At 42.7% G+C, this 18,120-nt stretch overlaps 1 protein-coding gene across 1 annotated transcript in view; it reads right to left on the bottom strand.

Annotated features, from left to right (window-relative positions):
- Positions 1 to 14,061, bottom strand: part of LOC308094997 (DNA topoisomerase 2-beta-like) — a 96,088-nt gene extending 82,027 nt beyond the window's left edge. Inside the window, 3 exon segments of the mRNA XM_080441846.1 lie at positions 2,734 to 2,827; positions 7,259 to 7,462; positions 13,472 to 14,061. Of these exon segments, the coding sequence (XP_080297972.1) occupies positions 2,734 to 2,827; positions 7,259 to 7,462; positions 13,472 to 13,516 (343 nt within the window). The 5' untranslated portion in view covers positions 13,517 to 14,061.
- Positions 14,062 to 18,120: the final 4,059 nt, after the last annotated feature.

Below are 18,120 nucleotides of genomic sequence, written 5' to 3'. Positions count from 1 at the left end.
ATGCTCAGATAGTGACTCTGCCAACAATAACCCTCACAAGGACAAAGTAATAAATAAGTAAACTCTGTCTAGACAGACAGGCTATCTGCAGGTTTCAGCACTTTAAACGTAGGACTTTTTAAAGACCCTTTTAAAACCATGAGTGGAAATTTAAGACTTTCAAAAGAGCTTCTTTTCTTTTAAAGCCAGACGTGTAAATGTAAGACGGTTATAACACCATGTCCTCGCTTTAGACCAAGCCCATGACTGTTCCTACAACAATAGATGGTCAAGTATTATAAATGCTTCTTGAGAGACAGAGATACAGATCCAGAGAACACGTTTTGGGGGATTTTTCAGAGTTCCGAAATGAGGCACAGCCTAAGTACACGGACGGACGGATACTGATGTCGGGGATTAAGGTGAAAAATATCAACATCATCCTTGTAGATCTGCTATTTTTGAATAGCTAAAGCAGGGGTCCTCAACAGGCGGACCGCGGTCCATGACCGGACCGCGGGACACCTCTCTGTGGACCCTGGGAGAATTATATAAAAACCCTAAAACCGAAATAAAGTAACAAAAACGGGGGGGAAAGTACCCGAATCCGCCAAAATCCGCGAAAAATAAAGCGCGCGCGTGCATGTGCGGACCCTAGCCTTATTCAAAAACGTATTTGTGGACCTTCAAGATTTGTTGTTGAGGACCCCTGAGCTAAAAAATCTAAAAGTGACACAGATGCGTTCCCGGATTGAATGATAAATTATGCATTTATATATCGCTTTTATCCAAGGCGCTTTACATAGATTGTGCATTACATTCACACAACCATTCGCACACACACACACCACACACACCACACACCCACACACACACGAGGAAATCATGCAAGGCACCAACCTGCTCATCAGGAGCAATGAGGTGTTCAGTGTTTTGCTCAAGGACACTTCTACACTAACTCTGGGAGAGACCAGGATCGAACTGGAAACCTCACGGCTTCCATCTGGCCGTTCTACCCCTGAGCCTCCTGAGCCACTGCCCCCACGAATGGGTTCAACTATTCAGTTAACTGCATGAAGAGGCTTTGTGCCTCAGAAACCAAACCACAGCTGTAGCTTTAAAACTCACCAAGGATCTCAAACATCTCGTAGCTTTAAACTCACCAAGGATCTCAAACATCTCGTAGCTTTAAACTCACCAAGGATCTCAAACATCTCGTAGCTTTAAACTCACCAAGGATCTCAAACATCTCGTAGCTTTTAACTCACCAAGGATCTCAAACATCTCGTAGCTTTTAACTCACCAAGGATCTCAAACATCTCGTAGCTTTTAACTCACCAAGGATCTCAAACATCTCCAGAGATGCTGCTAGCCCTGCGTCCTGCGTCTCTGACGCACATTTTTAATAAAGGACGCATTAAACCAACCATCACAGCGTCCACGGGACGCATACAACCAAAGCGAGCCGCTAGCCACGCAGCCGTGCTCCAAACCGAGCCACGAAGCCGTGCACCACACCGAGCCGCGAGCCGCGCCCAAAGCGAGCCGCAAGCCGCGCACCAAACCGAACCGCGAGCCGTGCACCAAACCGAGCCGCGATCCGCGCAGCAAAGTGAGCCGCGAGCGCACACCAAACCGCGAGCAGCAAAGTGAGCCGCGAGCCGCGCACCAAACCGACCCGCGAGCCGAAACACCGACGTGCGACACGTCGTTTTCAGATCGTTATTTTCGGTGCGACACAAGCATAAATCATTTGAAGGGAATCCCACTTTTTAAGAAGAAAACACCAGAGCAATAAATACTGCCGCAAACATCTACTTTTCTTAAACAAATATCTCTGCTCCGTTTACATTCTCTTCCACAAAGTGTTGTTGTTCTTTAGTTCCTATCTATCTCTGCTCCTACGAAGTGTACATTATCTTTTTCATATTATTATTATGAACTTTATATTGTAGTTTGTACCCTGTATTCTGAGTTTGTGACTACAACAAGTAGCAAAATAGAATGTACATTAGGACAGTGGTTCTCAACCTGTGGGTCAGGACCCCCAGGGGGCTCCCCACATGATTTGGGGGGGGGGGTCCCCAGATGACAGTGAAGTCACAATTTAAGGACTTTTAAGATATTTTTAATACCTCAAGAAAGAAAAGAAAAAAGACTATTACTGCATCCAAACTAATCAACAAACTATACTATAAATACGGTCAAAATTGTGAAATAATATAAGAAAGAGGCGATCTACAAGCAAGGCGTTGTGAGCTTGTAGATTAAAAAAAAAAAAAACGACCTTGTAGATCTGCTATTTTGACGATGTATCTGTGGAACTGAGTTAAACTAAATTAAATGCCTCAACTCCTAATTCCAAGCGCTTCTCAGGGTGGGGGGTCCCCAGTTCAAATATGATTATTTTGGGGGGTCGCTGCCTGAAAAGATTGAGATCCACTGCATTAGGATATAATGTACACAGTCACACACACATAGAAGATATGGAGATCAAAGAAAACGATAGAAGGGGGGGGGGGGAGACGTGTAATTGGGGACCCATAAAATGTTTCTGGGACCCATTTGAATGACCACCTGTGGGTCCCGGGACCCATTACATTGAAAACCTAGCAACATCACTGCATCTCGTAGCTTTTAACTCACCAAGGATCTCAAACCTCTCGTAGCTTTAAACTCACCAAGGATCTCAAACATCTCGTAGCTTTAAACTCACCAAGGATCTCATCAAAGATCTTGTAGCTTTAAACTCACCAAGGATCTCATCAAAGATCTTGTAGAGTCCAGGAACGTAGGTGATCTCCCTCAGGTTCATCCCTACGTCTTCATCATCAAACACCCACAGTTGCTGCACAGGAGGAGTGGACAGAGAAGACATTTAACTCAGAGGATAGAACGTATGAAGAAGATATTCCCAACTCCTAGTGGAGTCGTGAGGGTCTGGCAAGTAGGGCCCCCAAATAATTGGCAATAAAAAAATGAATGTAAAAATAATTTCATGTTATTTCTTTTTTTTTCTTCTAAACCTGGATAAATGAGTTTTCATTGTGACACAGATAAGATAAGTAGGAACTTCAAGTATACTACGTTAGTTCCACTGATACAAACTCAATCACAATCTATTGATTGATCCTTAACACATTGTGTGCCAAAAACGGTCCGGACCATTTTTGAGAATCCAAACGAGGAGTGCCGAAAAGTGCGAAAACGGTCCGGACCGTTTTTGACCCAATTTTATTTTTATACGTGGGGCCCACGTGGGGCGCTCTAACGAAACTTTGGGATCATCCAAGGAGTCTCTGGAGAGGCCGGATGTGGATCCATGTCAAAAATCCTTCCGGTCGGCCTCTCCAATGTTAACTCCTTGACTAAAAGCTTAATATCTCCATTTCTTTTTAACGTGGTGGAAGTGAGACGTTTTCGATCGGCGATCACTCTGCAATGGAGGATCGCGTTAGAAATATTATTGTTCCAGGCGTTAGTCGGGACCCTCCGCCGTCTCACACGCACGCTTTGTTTACATGCACTTCCGCGTCGGGGCTTCTACAGCACGAAACGTATCAACCTAAGTGGATGGAAGAATAGCAGGCACTGAACGTATAATATTTTAATAAACCTCTGGCACCCGATGTGTTAAAATAAACATGCTCTAAGCGGCCCACACCCAGCTGACCACTTAACACGGCAACCCAAATGGGCGCGAATGCTGCAGAGATTTATAAGAGGGGGTCTGACCTGAGTCACCTGACCTGAGTCACCTGACCCGGGGGGTCTGATACAGAGGAGGTTGAGAACCACGATCTAAAGATGTAGCAGTCATTTCAAAAGGGGCACAAGGAGTGTGCAGTGTGTGTGTGTGTGTGTGTGTGTGTGTGTGTGTGTGTGTGTGTGTGTGTGTGTGTGTGTGTGTGTGTGTGTGTGTGTGTGTGTTAGGGGTGTCGGAAAAAATCGATTCGAATACGAATCGCGATTCTACTGTTGGACGATTCAGAATCGATTCTCATTTTTAAAAAATCGATTTCTTGGGAGGATCTTGGATTTACCTTTGTGTGTTTACATTATTATCAGTTGATAAAATGATAAAAAGATCCTGAAATCCTATGTTTTGAATCAAGAATCGTTTTGAATCGAGAATCGTTTTAATCGGAAAAAGATTTTGAATCGAGAATCGTTAGTTTTGAAAAAATCGATAAAAATCGGAATCGTGACCCCAAGAATCGGAATCGAATCGATTCGTGAGATAGCAGACGATTCACAGCCCTAGTGTGTGTGTGTGTGTGTGTGTGTAAGCATGCACTCTTGTGACACAGTTGTAAAGTGTGACTCATTTGACACGTATGTAAGTTCCTAACCTAATGTCAAGTAAATAAAAGCAATAATGTCTGCACACAGAATATAGCTTCATTAGCCCCCATTCAAACTAACATAATATACTGTGTGTATATATAACAACAGTATACATAACGTACAAGTAAATAAGGATTACTTACTTTGACTTACAATTTGATCATGAATGGTGGGGACATGCATATGCCATCTCTTTTAATCCACTCTAGTGGTCATAATCTATACGTTTTAACCATACTGTATATCAGTTGGAAACTGAGATTCATTTCTCATCCACCATGAGTAAATACAGTCAACTGAACAGAAAAACTGTGAAAATAATGATGTAATCTTCCCCTCAATATATGACATTGTCCAACTCATAGCATCATGTGTGTGGTGTGTCTATTTCCATATTATGAACAAACAAACAATGATGTAATAATTGCTTATATTGTGTGTATGTGCAGGCATATGAGTGTGTATTGTCTGTTAGTGTGTCTGCTCATTGTTTTTGTATGGTTTAGTACATTTATTGCCACTTTTTATTGTCTACTGGGCACTTTTTACTCTTATTATTCTGTGCTGCATGCTGGGACACCCTGAACTCCCCTCTTGGGGGGGTTAAACAAAGTGTTATCCTCTCCTAATGTAAAAGATGAAACACAGTGGAACAGGGTGTAGACTAGGGGTGTGACGATACACTAATTTCAAGAAACGATACGATACGAAAAAAGCAAATGCAAACAAATAATTCTGTTTTTGCATTATTCAGACATGCAAACTTGTAGCTTTTCAGCTACAATAGCCGTTTTGAATCCAAATAGGGCAATAGTGTGACACCTGACCCAAAAAACCAGCATGTTGTCACCCTTTTCACCTCGGGGCTGTTTGCATGCCTGATTATTATTATTGTAAAAAAAAAAATCCAAAACGATACATATCGTCACGAAAACGTATCGCGATATATCGCGGGACGATATATCGGCACACCCCTAGTGTAGACCACCTTGTTGAAGACCAGCGGTTCCTAACACCGTCTGGTCCTTGTTGAAGACCACCGGTTCCTAACACCGTCTGGTCCTTGTTGAAGACCAGCGGTTCCTAACAGCGTCTGGTCCTTGTTGAAGACCACCGGTTCCTAACACCGTCTGGTCCTTGTTGAAGACCACCGGTTCCTAACACCGTCTGGTCCTTGTTGAAGACCAGCGGTTCCTAACAGCGTCTGGTCCTTGTTGAAGACCAGCGGTTCCTAACACCGTCTGGTCCTTGTTGAAGACCAGCGGTTCCTAACACCGTCTGGTCCTTGTTGAAGACCAGCGGTTCCTAACAGCGTCTGGTCCTTGTTGAAGACCAGCGGTTCCTAACAGCGTCTGGTCCTTGTTGAAGACCAGCGGTTCCTAACACCGTCTGGTCCTTGTTGAAGACCAGCGGTTCCTAACAGCGTCTGGTCTAATGTGTTACTGCAGTGAGACCCAAAAGAGACATTCTCCCCGGGACCCAAACTAGTGAAAATAGCCGTTCCACAGGCCCACAGCTTTGGCACGATGCCACACGTTGTGAGCTTGTAGATCTCCTATTTTCACTACTCCATTATCATTACATGATACTTATTACATTCCACCAAATTATTAATAATTGTTTTGGGATAATCCATTAACTGCTGCACCCCTAACCTCTCAAGAACAGATTCTGCTCTCCGCTTCAATCTGTCGGGGGGGGGTACGTCATAACGTGTACGGCCTACAAGTGGGCGTGCCTTCAGATCAGGAAGCAGGCCGCGCTTTACCCAATCAAATGTAGTGGGCGGATTTACTGTCTGTGCGCTCGCTTCCCACTGGAAACAAACCCAAACTAATTAACAATAGCGTCCTCGGAGCAGACAAAACCACAGAAAGATATTCACATTTTAACTTGCTCTTTCATCATAGAAACAAGTGGGCTTATAACCAAAACCATCCATGTTCTCTGGGAGAAGTGGTGTTAGTGTTCCGTGTAGAAATATTGTTAGTGGGAATGAAAACATAGTCGCACCACCGGAAGTGAAGCGCTGAGGGCAGACCAAAACCCGCGGTTTCCTTGCGCACGGGTGCTACGTTGAGCTCCTCCCAGAGCCAAGTGAAAGAGTAAAAAACAGCAGAGGGCGCTGTTTTTCCTTTTTATTTGGCGATGGGTTCCCAGATTGCTGCACCCCTAACCTAATTGGTCGCGGTTTTTAATTTGCTGTTTTGACCAGGACTCCCTCACAAATGAGCTTTTAAATCTCAACGGGACTAATCCTGGTGAAATAAAGGTGAAATAATGTCTAGAACCATGGCTGTAGTACCTGGGTGTCAGAAGGGGGTGTGTTCTATCGTACCTGGGTGTCAGAAGGGGGTGTGTTCTATCGTACCTGGGTGTCAGAAGGGGGTGTGTTCTATCGTACCTGGGTGTCAGAAGGGGGTGTGTTCTATCATACCTGGGTGTCAGAAGGGGGTGTGTTCCATCGTACCTGGGTGTCAGAAGGGGGTGTGTTCTATCGTACCTGGGTGTCAGAAGGGGGTGTGTTCTATCGTACCTGGGTGTCAGAAGGGGGCGTGTTCTATCGTACCTGGGTGTCAGAAGGGGGCGTGTTCTATCGTACCTGGGTGTCAGAAGGGGGTGTGTTCTATCGTACCTGGGTGTCAGAAGGGGGCGTGTTCTATCGTACCTGGGTGTCAGAAGGGGGCGTGTTCTATCGTACCTGGGTGTCAGAAGGGGGTGTGTTCTATCGTACCTGGGTGTCAGAAGGGGGTGTGTTCTATCGTACCTGGGTGTCAGAAGGGGGTGTGTTCTGTCGTACCTGGGTGTCAGAAGGGGGTGTGTTCTGTCGTACCTGGGTGTCAGAAGGGGGTGTGTTCTATCGTACCTGGGTGTCAGAAGGGGGTGTGTTCTATCGTACCTGGGTGTCAGAAGGGGGTGTGTTCTGTCGTACCTGGGTGACGGGCTCCACAGAGCCGATGTAGGTGTCTGGACGGAGGAGGATGTGTTCTAGCTGGGTCTTCTTCTGGTAAACCCGCTCCACGGACATCTTCTTGGAGGCGCCGCCTTTCTTCCCTCCGCCGGCGTCCACCTTGGGTCCGTCCCCCCGCCCGTTAGCTTCCTCCTTTTTGGCGGCATTGTTTTTTTCAAAGAGGGTCTGTTATTAGAATACATGCGCATAACTTTGTTAAAAACTCACAAGCCTTGAGACTTTTTGCTTTTGCTGCGTTGTTGTTGTTGTTGTTCCCCGTGTTTCTTCAATATTATTGACCGTGTCTAACAAAAACTAGACTGGAGGATCCAGCCCTATCCAAGGTCTTGAAGGGCGGATCCAAAGCCTTGCGCTCGGTACCAGCGCCGCTTCCTATTGCTTCACCAATCTATGTCCAATCTACGTCACCACATTTAGAGCGACGCTTCTCTGCTCACTGATTGGTTAGGGGATAACAAGGTTCACTCCCACTCCTAAACCACCGTTCCTGCAAGGTTCCCCCAGGCTTTTTTTCTTTTGAAACAAAAGAAAAAGGCATGGGTTTCCGAGGCTAAACAAAAACTAACTTTTCAGTATTACCCACATTGCTCCTCCTAAGGTTATTGTCATTCCCACAGCAACACTTTCCGATATGAAGGATAAAGCCAGTACACGTTGTCGTTTAGCTCAACTCACAATAGTAAATGACACTGATCATTACACAATGGTCACAATTATTACATAATAGTCATAATCGCAATTATTTGAAATTATCGCAATTATGTTGTCATAATCGTTTCCATGTTGAAAAAAGGTTCATATTTTCAAACATTTTCAAAAATAGAGGAAATAGCAGATTTACAAGCTCACAACGCAACTTGTTGTGAGCTTGTAGATCGGCTATTTCCACTATTATTTCTTTTTTTTAAGTATAAAGTTATTAAACAGTTCAGTCATTTCTTTCTATATTTAGGTTATGTGTCATATTTGCCATGTGCAACTTCAAAGCCTATAAAAGCCAAACAGAAATGCAATTTTCAACGACAAAAACTAAATTGAACCGTTCATCGCAATTATTTGAGTGACAATTAATAGTCATGTGAAATTTTATAATCATAACAGCCCTACATCCCCCTACTGTACAGCCCCCCCCCCCATCAGCCCTACTGATCATCCCTCAACCGTCACTCTTCAATCATGCCATCTGGACAAAGAAACAGAACTTTGAGATCATGGTAAAGAGTTTGTTTCAGCAGGAGGTTTGTCCACTCAGCCATTGCTGCCCTCAGTGGCGGAAAAAGTACTCACATGTTTTACTTAAATAAAAGTATCAATACGGCAACATGGAAATACTCTGTTACAAGTAAAATTCCGGAATTCGAAATGTACTTGAGTAAAAGTACAAACGTATTGGCTTCAAAATGTGCTTAAGGTACCAAAAGTAAAAGTACTCATTATGCAGAATGTCCCATTTCAAGTTTTCAAATGTATACAAATCTTTTGAAAATAGCCGATCTACAAGCTTGTGTGAGCTTGTAGATCGGCTATTTTCAAATGGCCGAAATGTATATAGGGCTGAAGTGGTTAATGTACGTTTTGTAATAATAAATAAAAATCTACAAAGTAACTAAAGTTTTCAAATAAATGTAGTGGAGTGGTAAAAGTACCTAGTACTTAGTTACTTTCCACCACTGGCTGCACTAAACAAGACTGCCTGGCTGATGTGTGCTCTGTTGTGTTGTGTAGTCTGTGGACTCTATTATGTAGTGCCTTATATGTTGTGTTTTATATATTTATGTGTTTCCTGTTGAACAGATAGTGAAATGGAACAACCGATTATTATTGTTGTTGTCAGCAGATTGTGGGTGTTTGCAGCCTAAAAGGAAGACAGACACTCCCTTCAACGGTTTGAACAGTAGATGGAGAGATGATGGTGTTATTCTGGGACAACTACACACATGTAAACGTAAGCGCACACACACACACACACACACACACACACACACACACACACACACACACACACACACACACACACACACACACACACACACACACACACGGTGGGTGGGGTCATGCTTCAGTCAACACACTAAACTGACTTTTTTCTGGGGGTAAATAATCATAAAACTGTTTAAAAAGCCACCTCTTCAGACATGCCAGCCTTCCCCACTTAAATTCAAATCCCCTTTTAACACTTTTCCTATTATTTTAACTTTTAGCTGAGTTTTTATCTTTGGCCTTTTTTTTTGTGCAAAAAACAAACAAAATAAAAGTGGTTTTATTTTGTTTGTTTTTTGCAAAGTGACTTTGGGTATTTTGAAAAGCACTGTGTAAGTGTTATATTATTATTATTACAACTGACACTATTCTTCATGCAAACTAAATAACAACCCCAAACAACAATATAACAATACCAGTCAAAGTGTATTAGCTACATACAGTTTGCGGTAGCCTGGGGCTAAGTACAATGTAGTCTTGTAATTATAGTTTTTTTGGGGCACTAATTCAATTAGTTAATGCCTTTGTTTGGAGTTTAATTCCATGCACTGTTACGTTATTGCTGGCTTGCTGCTCACTACTAGAAACGTATTACTAGAAGTCATATTCCAAAACTGTGTTGTCTATTTGACACACAACACCGTCTCTATTCTCTACGGAATTACTCTGCATATTCTCTCTACAGCACAACAAACCATCTCAGAATTAAAAACAGCTTCTTTCAGTGGGAGAACTTTTTAAAGCACATAAATGGACAGTTACAGACTGTCCTTCACCCACTAGGCCTTTATGACAGAACGTTTCATTCAAACACAGCACGTCTATTCTGTTCCATTATGAAAACGCTCAAAAGAACCAAAACAGATGCAGGAGAAACCCTGCTCGACCCCCTTGACCTCCAGCTGACAGCCCCCGCTGTGCCATTGTTGTGTGTGTGTGTGTGTGTGTGTGTGTGTGTGTGTGTGTGTGTGTGTGTGTGTGTGTGTGCCAAATGATGAGGAACACACACACTGAACACCCTGGACAGCCTGGGACTAGAACAGTTTGTTATGGTGGCAACTATAGGTAAACTCCACCACATATAGGTAAACACCAGCACACTACTGTAGTGTGTTTCTATAGGTAAACACCACCACACTACTGTAGTGTGTTTCTATAGGTAAACACCACCACACTACTGTAGTGTGTTTCTATAGGTAAACACCACCACACTACTGTAGTGTGTTTCTATAGGTAAACACCACCACACTACTGTAGTGTGTTTCTATAGGTAAACACCACCACACTACTGTAGTGTGTTTCTATAGGTAAACACCACCACACTACTGTAGTGTGTTTCTATAGGTAAACACCACCACACTACTGTAGTGTGTTTCTATAGGTAAACAACACCACACTACTGTAGTGTGTTTCTATAGGTAAACACCACCACACTACTGTAGTGTGTTTCTATAGGTTAACACCACCACACTACTGTAGTGTGTTTCTATAGGTAAACACCACCACACTACTGTAGTGTGTTTCTATAGGTAAACACCACCACACTACTGTAGTGTGTTTCTATAGGTTAACACCACCACACTACTGTAGTGTGTTTCTATAGGTTAACACCACCACACTACTGTAGTGTGTTTCTATAGGTAAACACCACCACACTACTGTAGTGTGTTTCTATAGGTTAACACCACCACACTACTGTAGTGTGTTTCTATAGGTAAACACCACCACACTACTGTAGTGTGTTTCTATAGGTAAACACCACCACACTACTGTAGTGTGTTTCTATAGGTTAACACCACCACACTACTGTAGTGTGTTTCTATAGGTTAACACCACCACACTACTGTAGTGTGTTTCTATAGGTAAACACCACCACACTACTGTAGTGTGTTTCTATAGGTAAACACCACCACACTACTGTAGTGTGTTTCTATAGGTTAACACCACCACACTACTGTAGTGTGTTTCTATAGGTAAACAACACCACACTACTGTAGTGTGTTTCTATAGGTTAACACCACCACACTACTGTAGTGTGTTTCTATAGGTTAACACCACCACACTACTGTAGTGTGTTTCTATAGGTAAACACCACCACACTACTGTAGTGTGTTTCTATAGGTAAACACCACCACACTACTGTAGTGTGTTTCTATAGGTAAACACCACCACACTACAGTAGTGTGTTTCTATAGGTAAACACCTATAGAAACATTATAGTGTGTTTCTATAGGTAAACACCACCACACTACTGTAGTGTGTTTCTATAGGTAAACACCACCACACTACTGTAGTGTGTTTCTATAGGTAAACACCACACTACTGTAGTGTGGTGGTGTTTACCTATAGAAACACACTACAGTAGTGTGGTGTTTACCTATAGAAACACACTACAGTCATGTGGTGTTGTTTACCTATAGAAACACACTACAGTAGTGTGGTGGTGTTTACCATTATAATTCACTTCATTATGCCTTCATAACAGTCGTTATAAATGTTCATAATTAAGCATAACAACTTATAACAAAGACACTGTATAACTATTATGACCAGCACTTATAATACTTCATTAACCTTGTCATACATTGTTCCGTATTAAGTATAAGTGTTATAAAGCCACATAGTAAGTGCATTATAATGTATTATAGAGCCGGCCTTAATATACAGTTATTACCATTTGGTTCCATTTGTACATTCCCTCTCAAGAGTTACAGACCTGTAAGGCTCCATTTGGTTCCTATGAACTATCTATAATTTAGCTGGGGACCCCCCGTGGAACTCCCTCAAGGACCGCTGGGGGTCCCCTTAGCCTAACCACTAAAGACTAGACTAGTTCTGGGGGGGATTTAAAGCTTAAAAAGCCTCAATCAGTGATACAGAACGTAAACAAATGGACACTCAGCCCCATCATCACCAAAAACATAAAAACACAGCCAGGGAGACAATGTGTTTCTGTGAGTGAATCTAACACTAGATATCACATGTATTATTCATACACACTGGAACTTATTTACACTTATTCTGCGGACCTGGCAGGTTTTCTAGCGTTGTTGGCAGCTAATGTCTGTAAACATTGGAGTAAAAACAATATTCTTACGTTCTAATACTCAATAACCCCTATTACACTGGAACAACTCTACTAACACTTTATTACACTCTAATAACTCAAATAACGCTCTATTGCACTCTAATAAATCTACAATAGCACGTTATTACACTCCAATAACTCTATAATAACACTATTACACTTTAATAAACTCTCCCAACACTCCAAAGTCCTATTAATACATTATTGTAACTTTTTTGCACACCGAGCTGGAATCGAACCCGGGTCTCCAGCTCTGCAGACCAGCGGGTAACAAGCAACTCTTGGCTGTCTTAGATGCTGCTGGTTAACCTGCCGGGTCTGCAGAGACCAGGGTTCGAGTCCAGCTCGGTGTGCAGCACAAACGTTACGTTACATTTAGTGTCAGGAGGAGTGGGATACGAACCCACGCCTCCAAGGGAGCCGGCTCTCTTGGAGGAGCATTAAGTTACGGCCGGGTCTAGGCTGCGATATATTAATATTTACATTCTACAACATCAAACTGCTTTAAGAATGTAACTCCCCCAGAAGAACAATCACAGTCTGTCTGTCTGGGCCTTTAACTCTAGTCCAGGGGTCTTCAACGTTTTCAGGCCAGGGACCCCCTAGCTGAGAGAGAGATGAAGCAGGGACCCCCTACTCTATATTGTATAAAATCATGTTTCAATTTTTTTTTTTTTTTTAACTTAGCCTGCTCTTGTTTCCCTCTACACCTATACCTCTTTGCCAAAAATAGCAGATCTACAAGCTCTCAACGCCTCGCAGCGCGAGGCGTTGAGAGCTTGTAGATCTGCTATTTTCGGCTACTGTCCCCCTCAGAAAAGGAATTCTAGGGTTCAAGTGGTTAATGTAAAAAAAACAAATCCTATCACACAAAGATTTGGCGGACCCCCTATAGTAGCTCTGAGGACCCCCTAGGGGTCCCGGACCCCCTGTTGAAGACCCCTGCTCTAGTCTCTGATGCGGTGTAACACTGCTTTATAAAGTTAAACCGGTGTCACGCTGGTTTAGAGGCTCTACAAACGTGTGTTTACAGTCAGACATTCAGACAAATGTACAAAATAAGTCAATAAATAGTAAATAAATGAATAGTAAATAAATGAACTTACCACCCAGGTCAGCCCCGCCCCCCCGCTCCCTGCTCCATTAGACATGTTTCTCTTTGTGATGAAGAGCCTCTGGTGTGAGGATGAGGAGGATGAGAGGCTGAATGAACGTCTGCTTCTTTAACGTCAATAACACGCTGAATAAATAAATAAAAAGCCTCCCACAGACCCTCTGCAAAACACCTGTTTTCAGTCGCTAAAAAGCCGCCAGAAAGCGTTTACTTTTCATATTGTTTCCTCCTCCTAGCGGCGGGCCGTGAGGAAGCAGGCCGCGGAGGGAGCACCGTGAGGCGGCGTGTGTTAAAACGGAGCGGCGGAGCGGCGGAGGCTTCTCTGAGGCCTAGTGCTGCTCCAACAATAAGATGCTAGCCTGATGCTAACCGGTTAGCTGCTATAAATACTGTACAAAAACGATACAAAGACTAAACGCTGCGACGACGTTTATGATATAAAAAGTATAATTAATGACAAATGTGTCGTCGCTGAAAATTTCCCCGAATGCTTCGTATTTAAATGTGTTTCATTGATAATTAAAAACCCGGCTACCGGTCGGTGCTTCAGCCTCCTGTTCCCGTCCGGCTCCGTCCTCCGTCCATCGCTCGAGCGGCGTCGTCGCGCCGCTGCTCCGCCTCCCGAGCGGGAAACGGACCAATCAGATCGACGCTTTTTGCAGACGCCGGCCAATCACGTCGCAGCTTTCAAGAGATGCCGGCATTTAGGCCAATGGGGGGGCCGAGATAAGATAACCCACCGCGAGGGGGGTGTACCTACCGTCTGTGGCCCGACAGAGGGCGTCAGAGACAAACCCAAACCAAAGCCATTGTAGACCAGGGGTCTTTCAGGCTAGGGACCCCCTTAGCTGAGAGAGAGATGAAGCAGGGACCCCCTAGCTGAGAGAGAGATGAAGCAGGGACCCCTTAGCAGAGAGAGAGATGAAGCAGGGACCCCTTAGCAGAGAGAGAGATGAAGCAGGGACCCCTTAGCAGAGAGAGATGAAGCAGGGACCCCTTAGCAGAGAGAGATGAAGCAGGGACCCCTTAGCTGAGAGAGAGATGAAGCAGGGACCCCTTAGCTGAGAGAGAGATGAAGCAGGGACCCCTTAGCAGAGAGAGATGAAGCAGGGACCCCTTAGCAGAGAGAGATGAAGCAGGGACCCCTTAGCTGAGAGAGATGAAGCAGGGACCCCTTAGCTGAGAGATGAAGCAGGGACCCCTTAGGAGAGAGAGAGATGAAGCAGGGACCCCCTTAACAGAGAGAGATGAAGCAGGGACCCCTTAGCAGAGAGAGATGAAGCAGGGACCCCTTAGCTGAGAGATGAAGCAGGGACCCCCTTAGCAGAGAGAGATGAAGCAGGGACCCCTTAGCAGAGAGATGAAGCAGGGACCCCCCCCCCATACATATTGTATAAATTGTGCTGCAGATTACACTTTTTCATAGATTTAATAGATAGCTGGATTCATGCTAATGCATATTTTCAGACAGTTAACTTTTTAAACCCTAAAAAAAAAACCAGCAGATCTACAAGCTCGCAGCGCGAGGCGTTGGGAGCTTGTAGATCTATTTTCGGCTAATGTTCCCCCACCACACAAAGACATGGCGGACCCCCTGTAGTAACTCTGAGGACCCCTTAGAGGGTCCCAGACCCACGGTTGAAGACCCCTGATGGTAGACATGTTGTACAGTACCGTATGTGCTGCTCTAATCTAGCATTATGCTACATACAGCATGCTTCCATACATATGAGAGACATTAAATATGAAATTTGTATTTAAAAGATTAATGCTTTTTAATCTTCCAGAAATCAAGATTAAAACCAAAACTTAAGGACAACTTTGTTTTTTTACAACCAAGGTTTATATTTTAGCTTGTAATTAAAGTAAATAAAAGATGTTTTTTTTTTTTATTTACTGCTTTCTATAGTTTTAGCAATTTTCGCGATATTTTTTACAGTGGGCGGGGGCATTCTGTCCGGTGGCTAAAGATGCCTTTCTTACAATAAAAAAGGTCCTGTGGTCTTTGATGGCCAGATGTGAGTTATTGGGGGCTAGAAGAGCTACTGTAAATAATAATAAAGAAAACACCGGGTTATTGTGTAAAAAAAAAGACATATTTAGCCACCGGACAGAAAGCCCACGCCCAGGCGCCCACTGTAAAAAAGATCACGAAAATTGCTAAAACTATAGAAAGCAGTAAATTTAAAAAATGTAACACTCATCTTTTATTGACTTTAATTACAATCTAAAACATAAACCCTTGGTTGTAAAAAAAACAAAGTTGTCCTTTAAATGAAGTAGAATTTTAGCCACTTTGAACCCATGGTGTCCCCTATCTAATAGAGCGTCGCAGTTCCCCGCCCACTTCCTGTTTTTTTTTGGTGCCGGAAGAAAAAACTCAATGCATTTTTCCATTGACATTTTCAAAAATATTTATATCTATTAATTTAAGCCTCGAATCAAGCCATCATGACATGACATGAATCATGACCATAAACTTTTGATTCTGTGATTTTTTTTGTTGTTGAAAACGGCAAAAACAAAGGGTATTTATTAAATATAGTATATCATATAATTAAATATAAAATAAAAAATAAAAAAATCATAGAAAAAAACGTTTTATGGTCATGATTCATGTCATCTCGTGATGGCTTGATTCGAGGCTTAAATTAATAGATATAAATATTTTTGGAAATGTCAATGGAAAAATGCATTGAGTTTTTTTCTTCCCGGCACCAAAAAAAAACAGGAAGTGGGGCGGGAACTGCGACGCTCTATAGGGCATTGCCACTCATTATAGACAAGAATGGTAAAAGAAAATTGCGAAAAACAGCCAATCTACAAGCTTGAGACGCGTTTTATAGATCGACTATTTTCGCAGGGTGGCGACATCATAAGAACATACAAGGTACGATATTAGGGCACAAGTGGTTATTAATCAACCACAGAAATGAAGAAATATATATATCTTTATTATACCAATTGTACAGGCATTACCGTAAACTACTAAACCCAAGTGAATTCTAATATCAGTTTATGAGAGTCTCCAGTGGTGACATTGCATTGCCACGTGAATGCATTCAAATTATAATAAGGGTCTACAAATCAAATGATTTATCCGACCTCTATACTGTACTAGCGGAGGAGGAAGCATCCACTGACCGTCTCGTCTCCTTAAGGGGAAATAGTGTTTTTTTTCTTTACATGCATGACAAATATACACAATGCACAACGGATGCTAATAATATTACAAAACACACATTGAATGGATGGTTTCATTGAGGTTATTATTTATACACTGCATTCATACATCATTCTCTCAGACAATTTGACATTCGGTTCAAAAGCTCAGGTTTTTTGGAGACTTTTAAAGGCGCAGTTCACTCCATTTACAACTTTAGCTCATTATAAGATGGAAAAGATTCCCGTCTGACTCACTCTGCATCTCATTGGTGGGCTATGGTTAGCTCAGAAACCTGCCTACCAGTGACATCATCGACGGGGGATTCCAAGCTAATAATAGATAGAAACTACAGCTTTTCTCTTCATGTAAAGTTAGCATGCTGAATAGAGGACAACGTTCTTGCATTCATAAAAAACAAAAAAGCCTGACATCTTGTTCAAATGACCAAACCGATGAGGTCACTGGTAGGCAGGTTCCTGAACTGTCCACAGCCCAACAATGAGACACAGAGTAGATCTTATAACGAGCATAAGTGAGGGACCCTATTACACATTATGTGAAAATAAGATTGAAAATGGGTGAACTGGTCCTTTTAAGAAGAAAAAAAACAAACAAAACAAAAATATCTAATAGTGTATAATAAATGATGAACCATCTGTTCCTGGTTCACCAACACTCATGATAAACTGTAGTAGTAGAGTAAAGTACTGATTTGTTTATCATTTATTAACTGCAGTGCCGTGAATTATGACCATAAGCACCAATCAACCATTACCACCGGTGGTTCTCAAAGCGGGGTTCCAGGGACCTGGAACGCATCTGTGTCACTTTAGATTTATTTGGCTATTCAAAAATAGCAGATATACAAGCTCATAGCGCGGCACCGAGTGCCGCGCTATGAGCTTGTAGATCTGCTATTTTTGTTTAAATCTTGAAAACCTTTTTTTTTTTTTCTTCAAAAGACTTAGAATTTAGAAAACATTTTTAAGAATCGCCTCAGGTCTTAAAGGGTTAATATAGCATCAAGAATTACATTTGTATTTAAAAAAAAAATCAACAAAAATCTATGGGGGTCCCTGGCACAAAACATTTTCAGATTGGGGGGTTCCGTGGGGGGTTCATATGGGGGGGTTCATATGGGGGGTTCCGTGGCCAAATACATATGAATTTAGGGGTCTTTGACATGAAAATGTTTGAGAACCACTGCATCAAACCTAACAGTACAGAACCCCTGGGTTAGGGTTATCTAAACCTAACAGTACAGAACCCTGCTGTCCTGACTGTGCCCTGGAGCCTCGTCTACTGTAGGGCCTTGGTTCTCAAAGTGGGGTCCGGGGACCCCCAGGGGTCCTTGGGGGGCTTCCAGGTGGTCCCCAGCAAAATGTGTTAACATAGCATCACAATACTGTACATTTTAACCACTTTAACCTTTTATTCTTTGGCTATTCAAAAATAGCAGATGCTACAAGCTCATA

The sequence above is a fragment of the Gymnoscopelus braueri genome, assembly GCF_963280865.1.
Source record: "Gymnoscopelus braueri genome assembly, chromosome: 11".
Classification (NCBI taxonomy): Eukaryota; Metazoa; Chordata; class Actinopteri; order Myctophiformes; family Myctophidae; genus Gymnoscopelus; species Gymnoscopelus braueri.
Note: the sequence above shows the minus strand (reverse complement) of the source record. Positions and strands in the feature narration are given on the sequence as shown.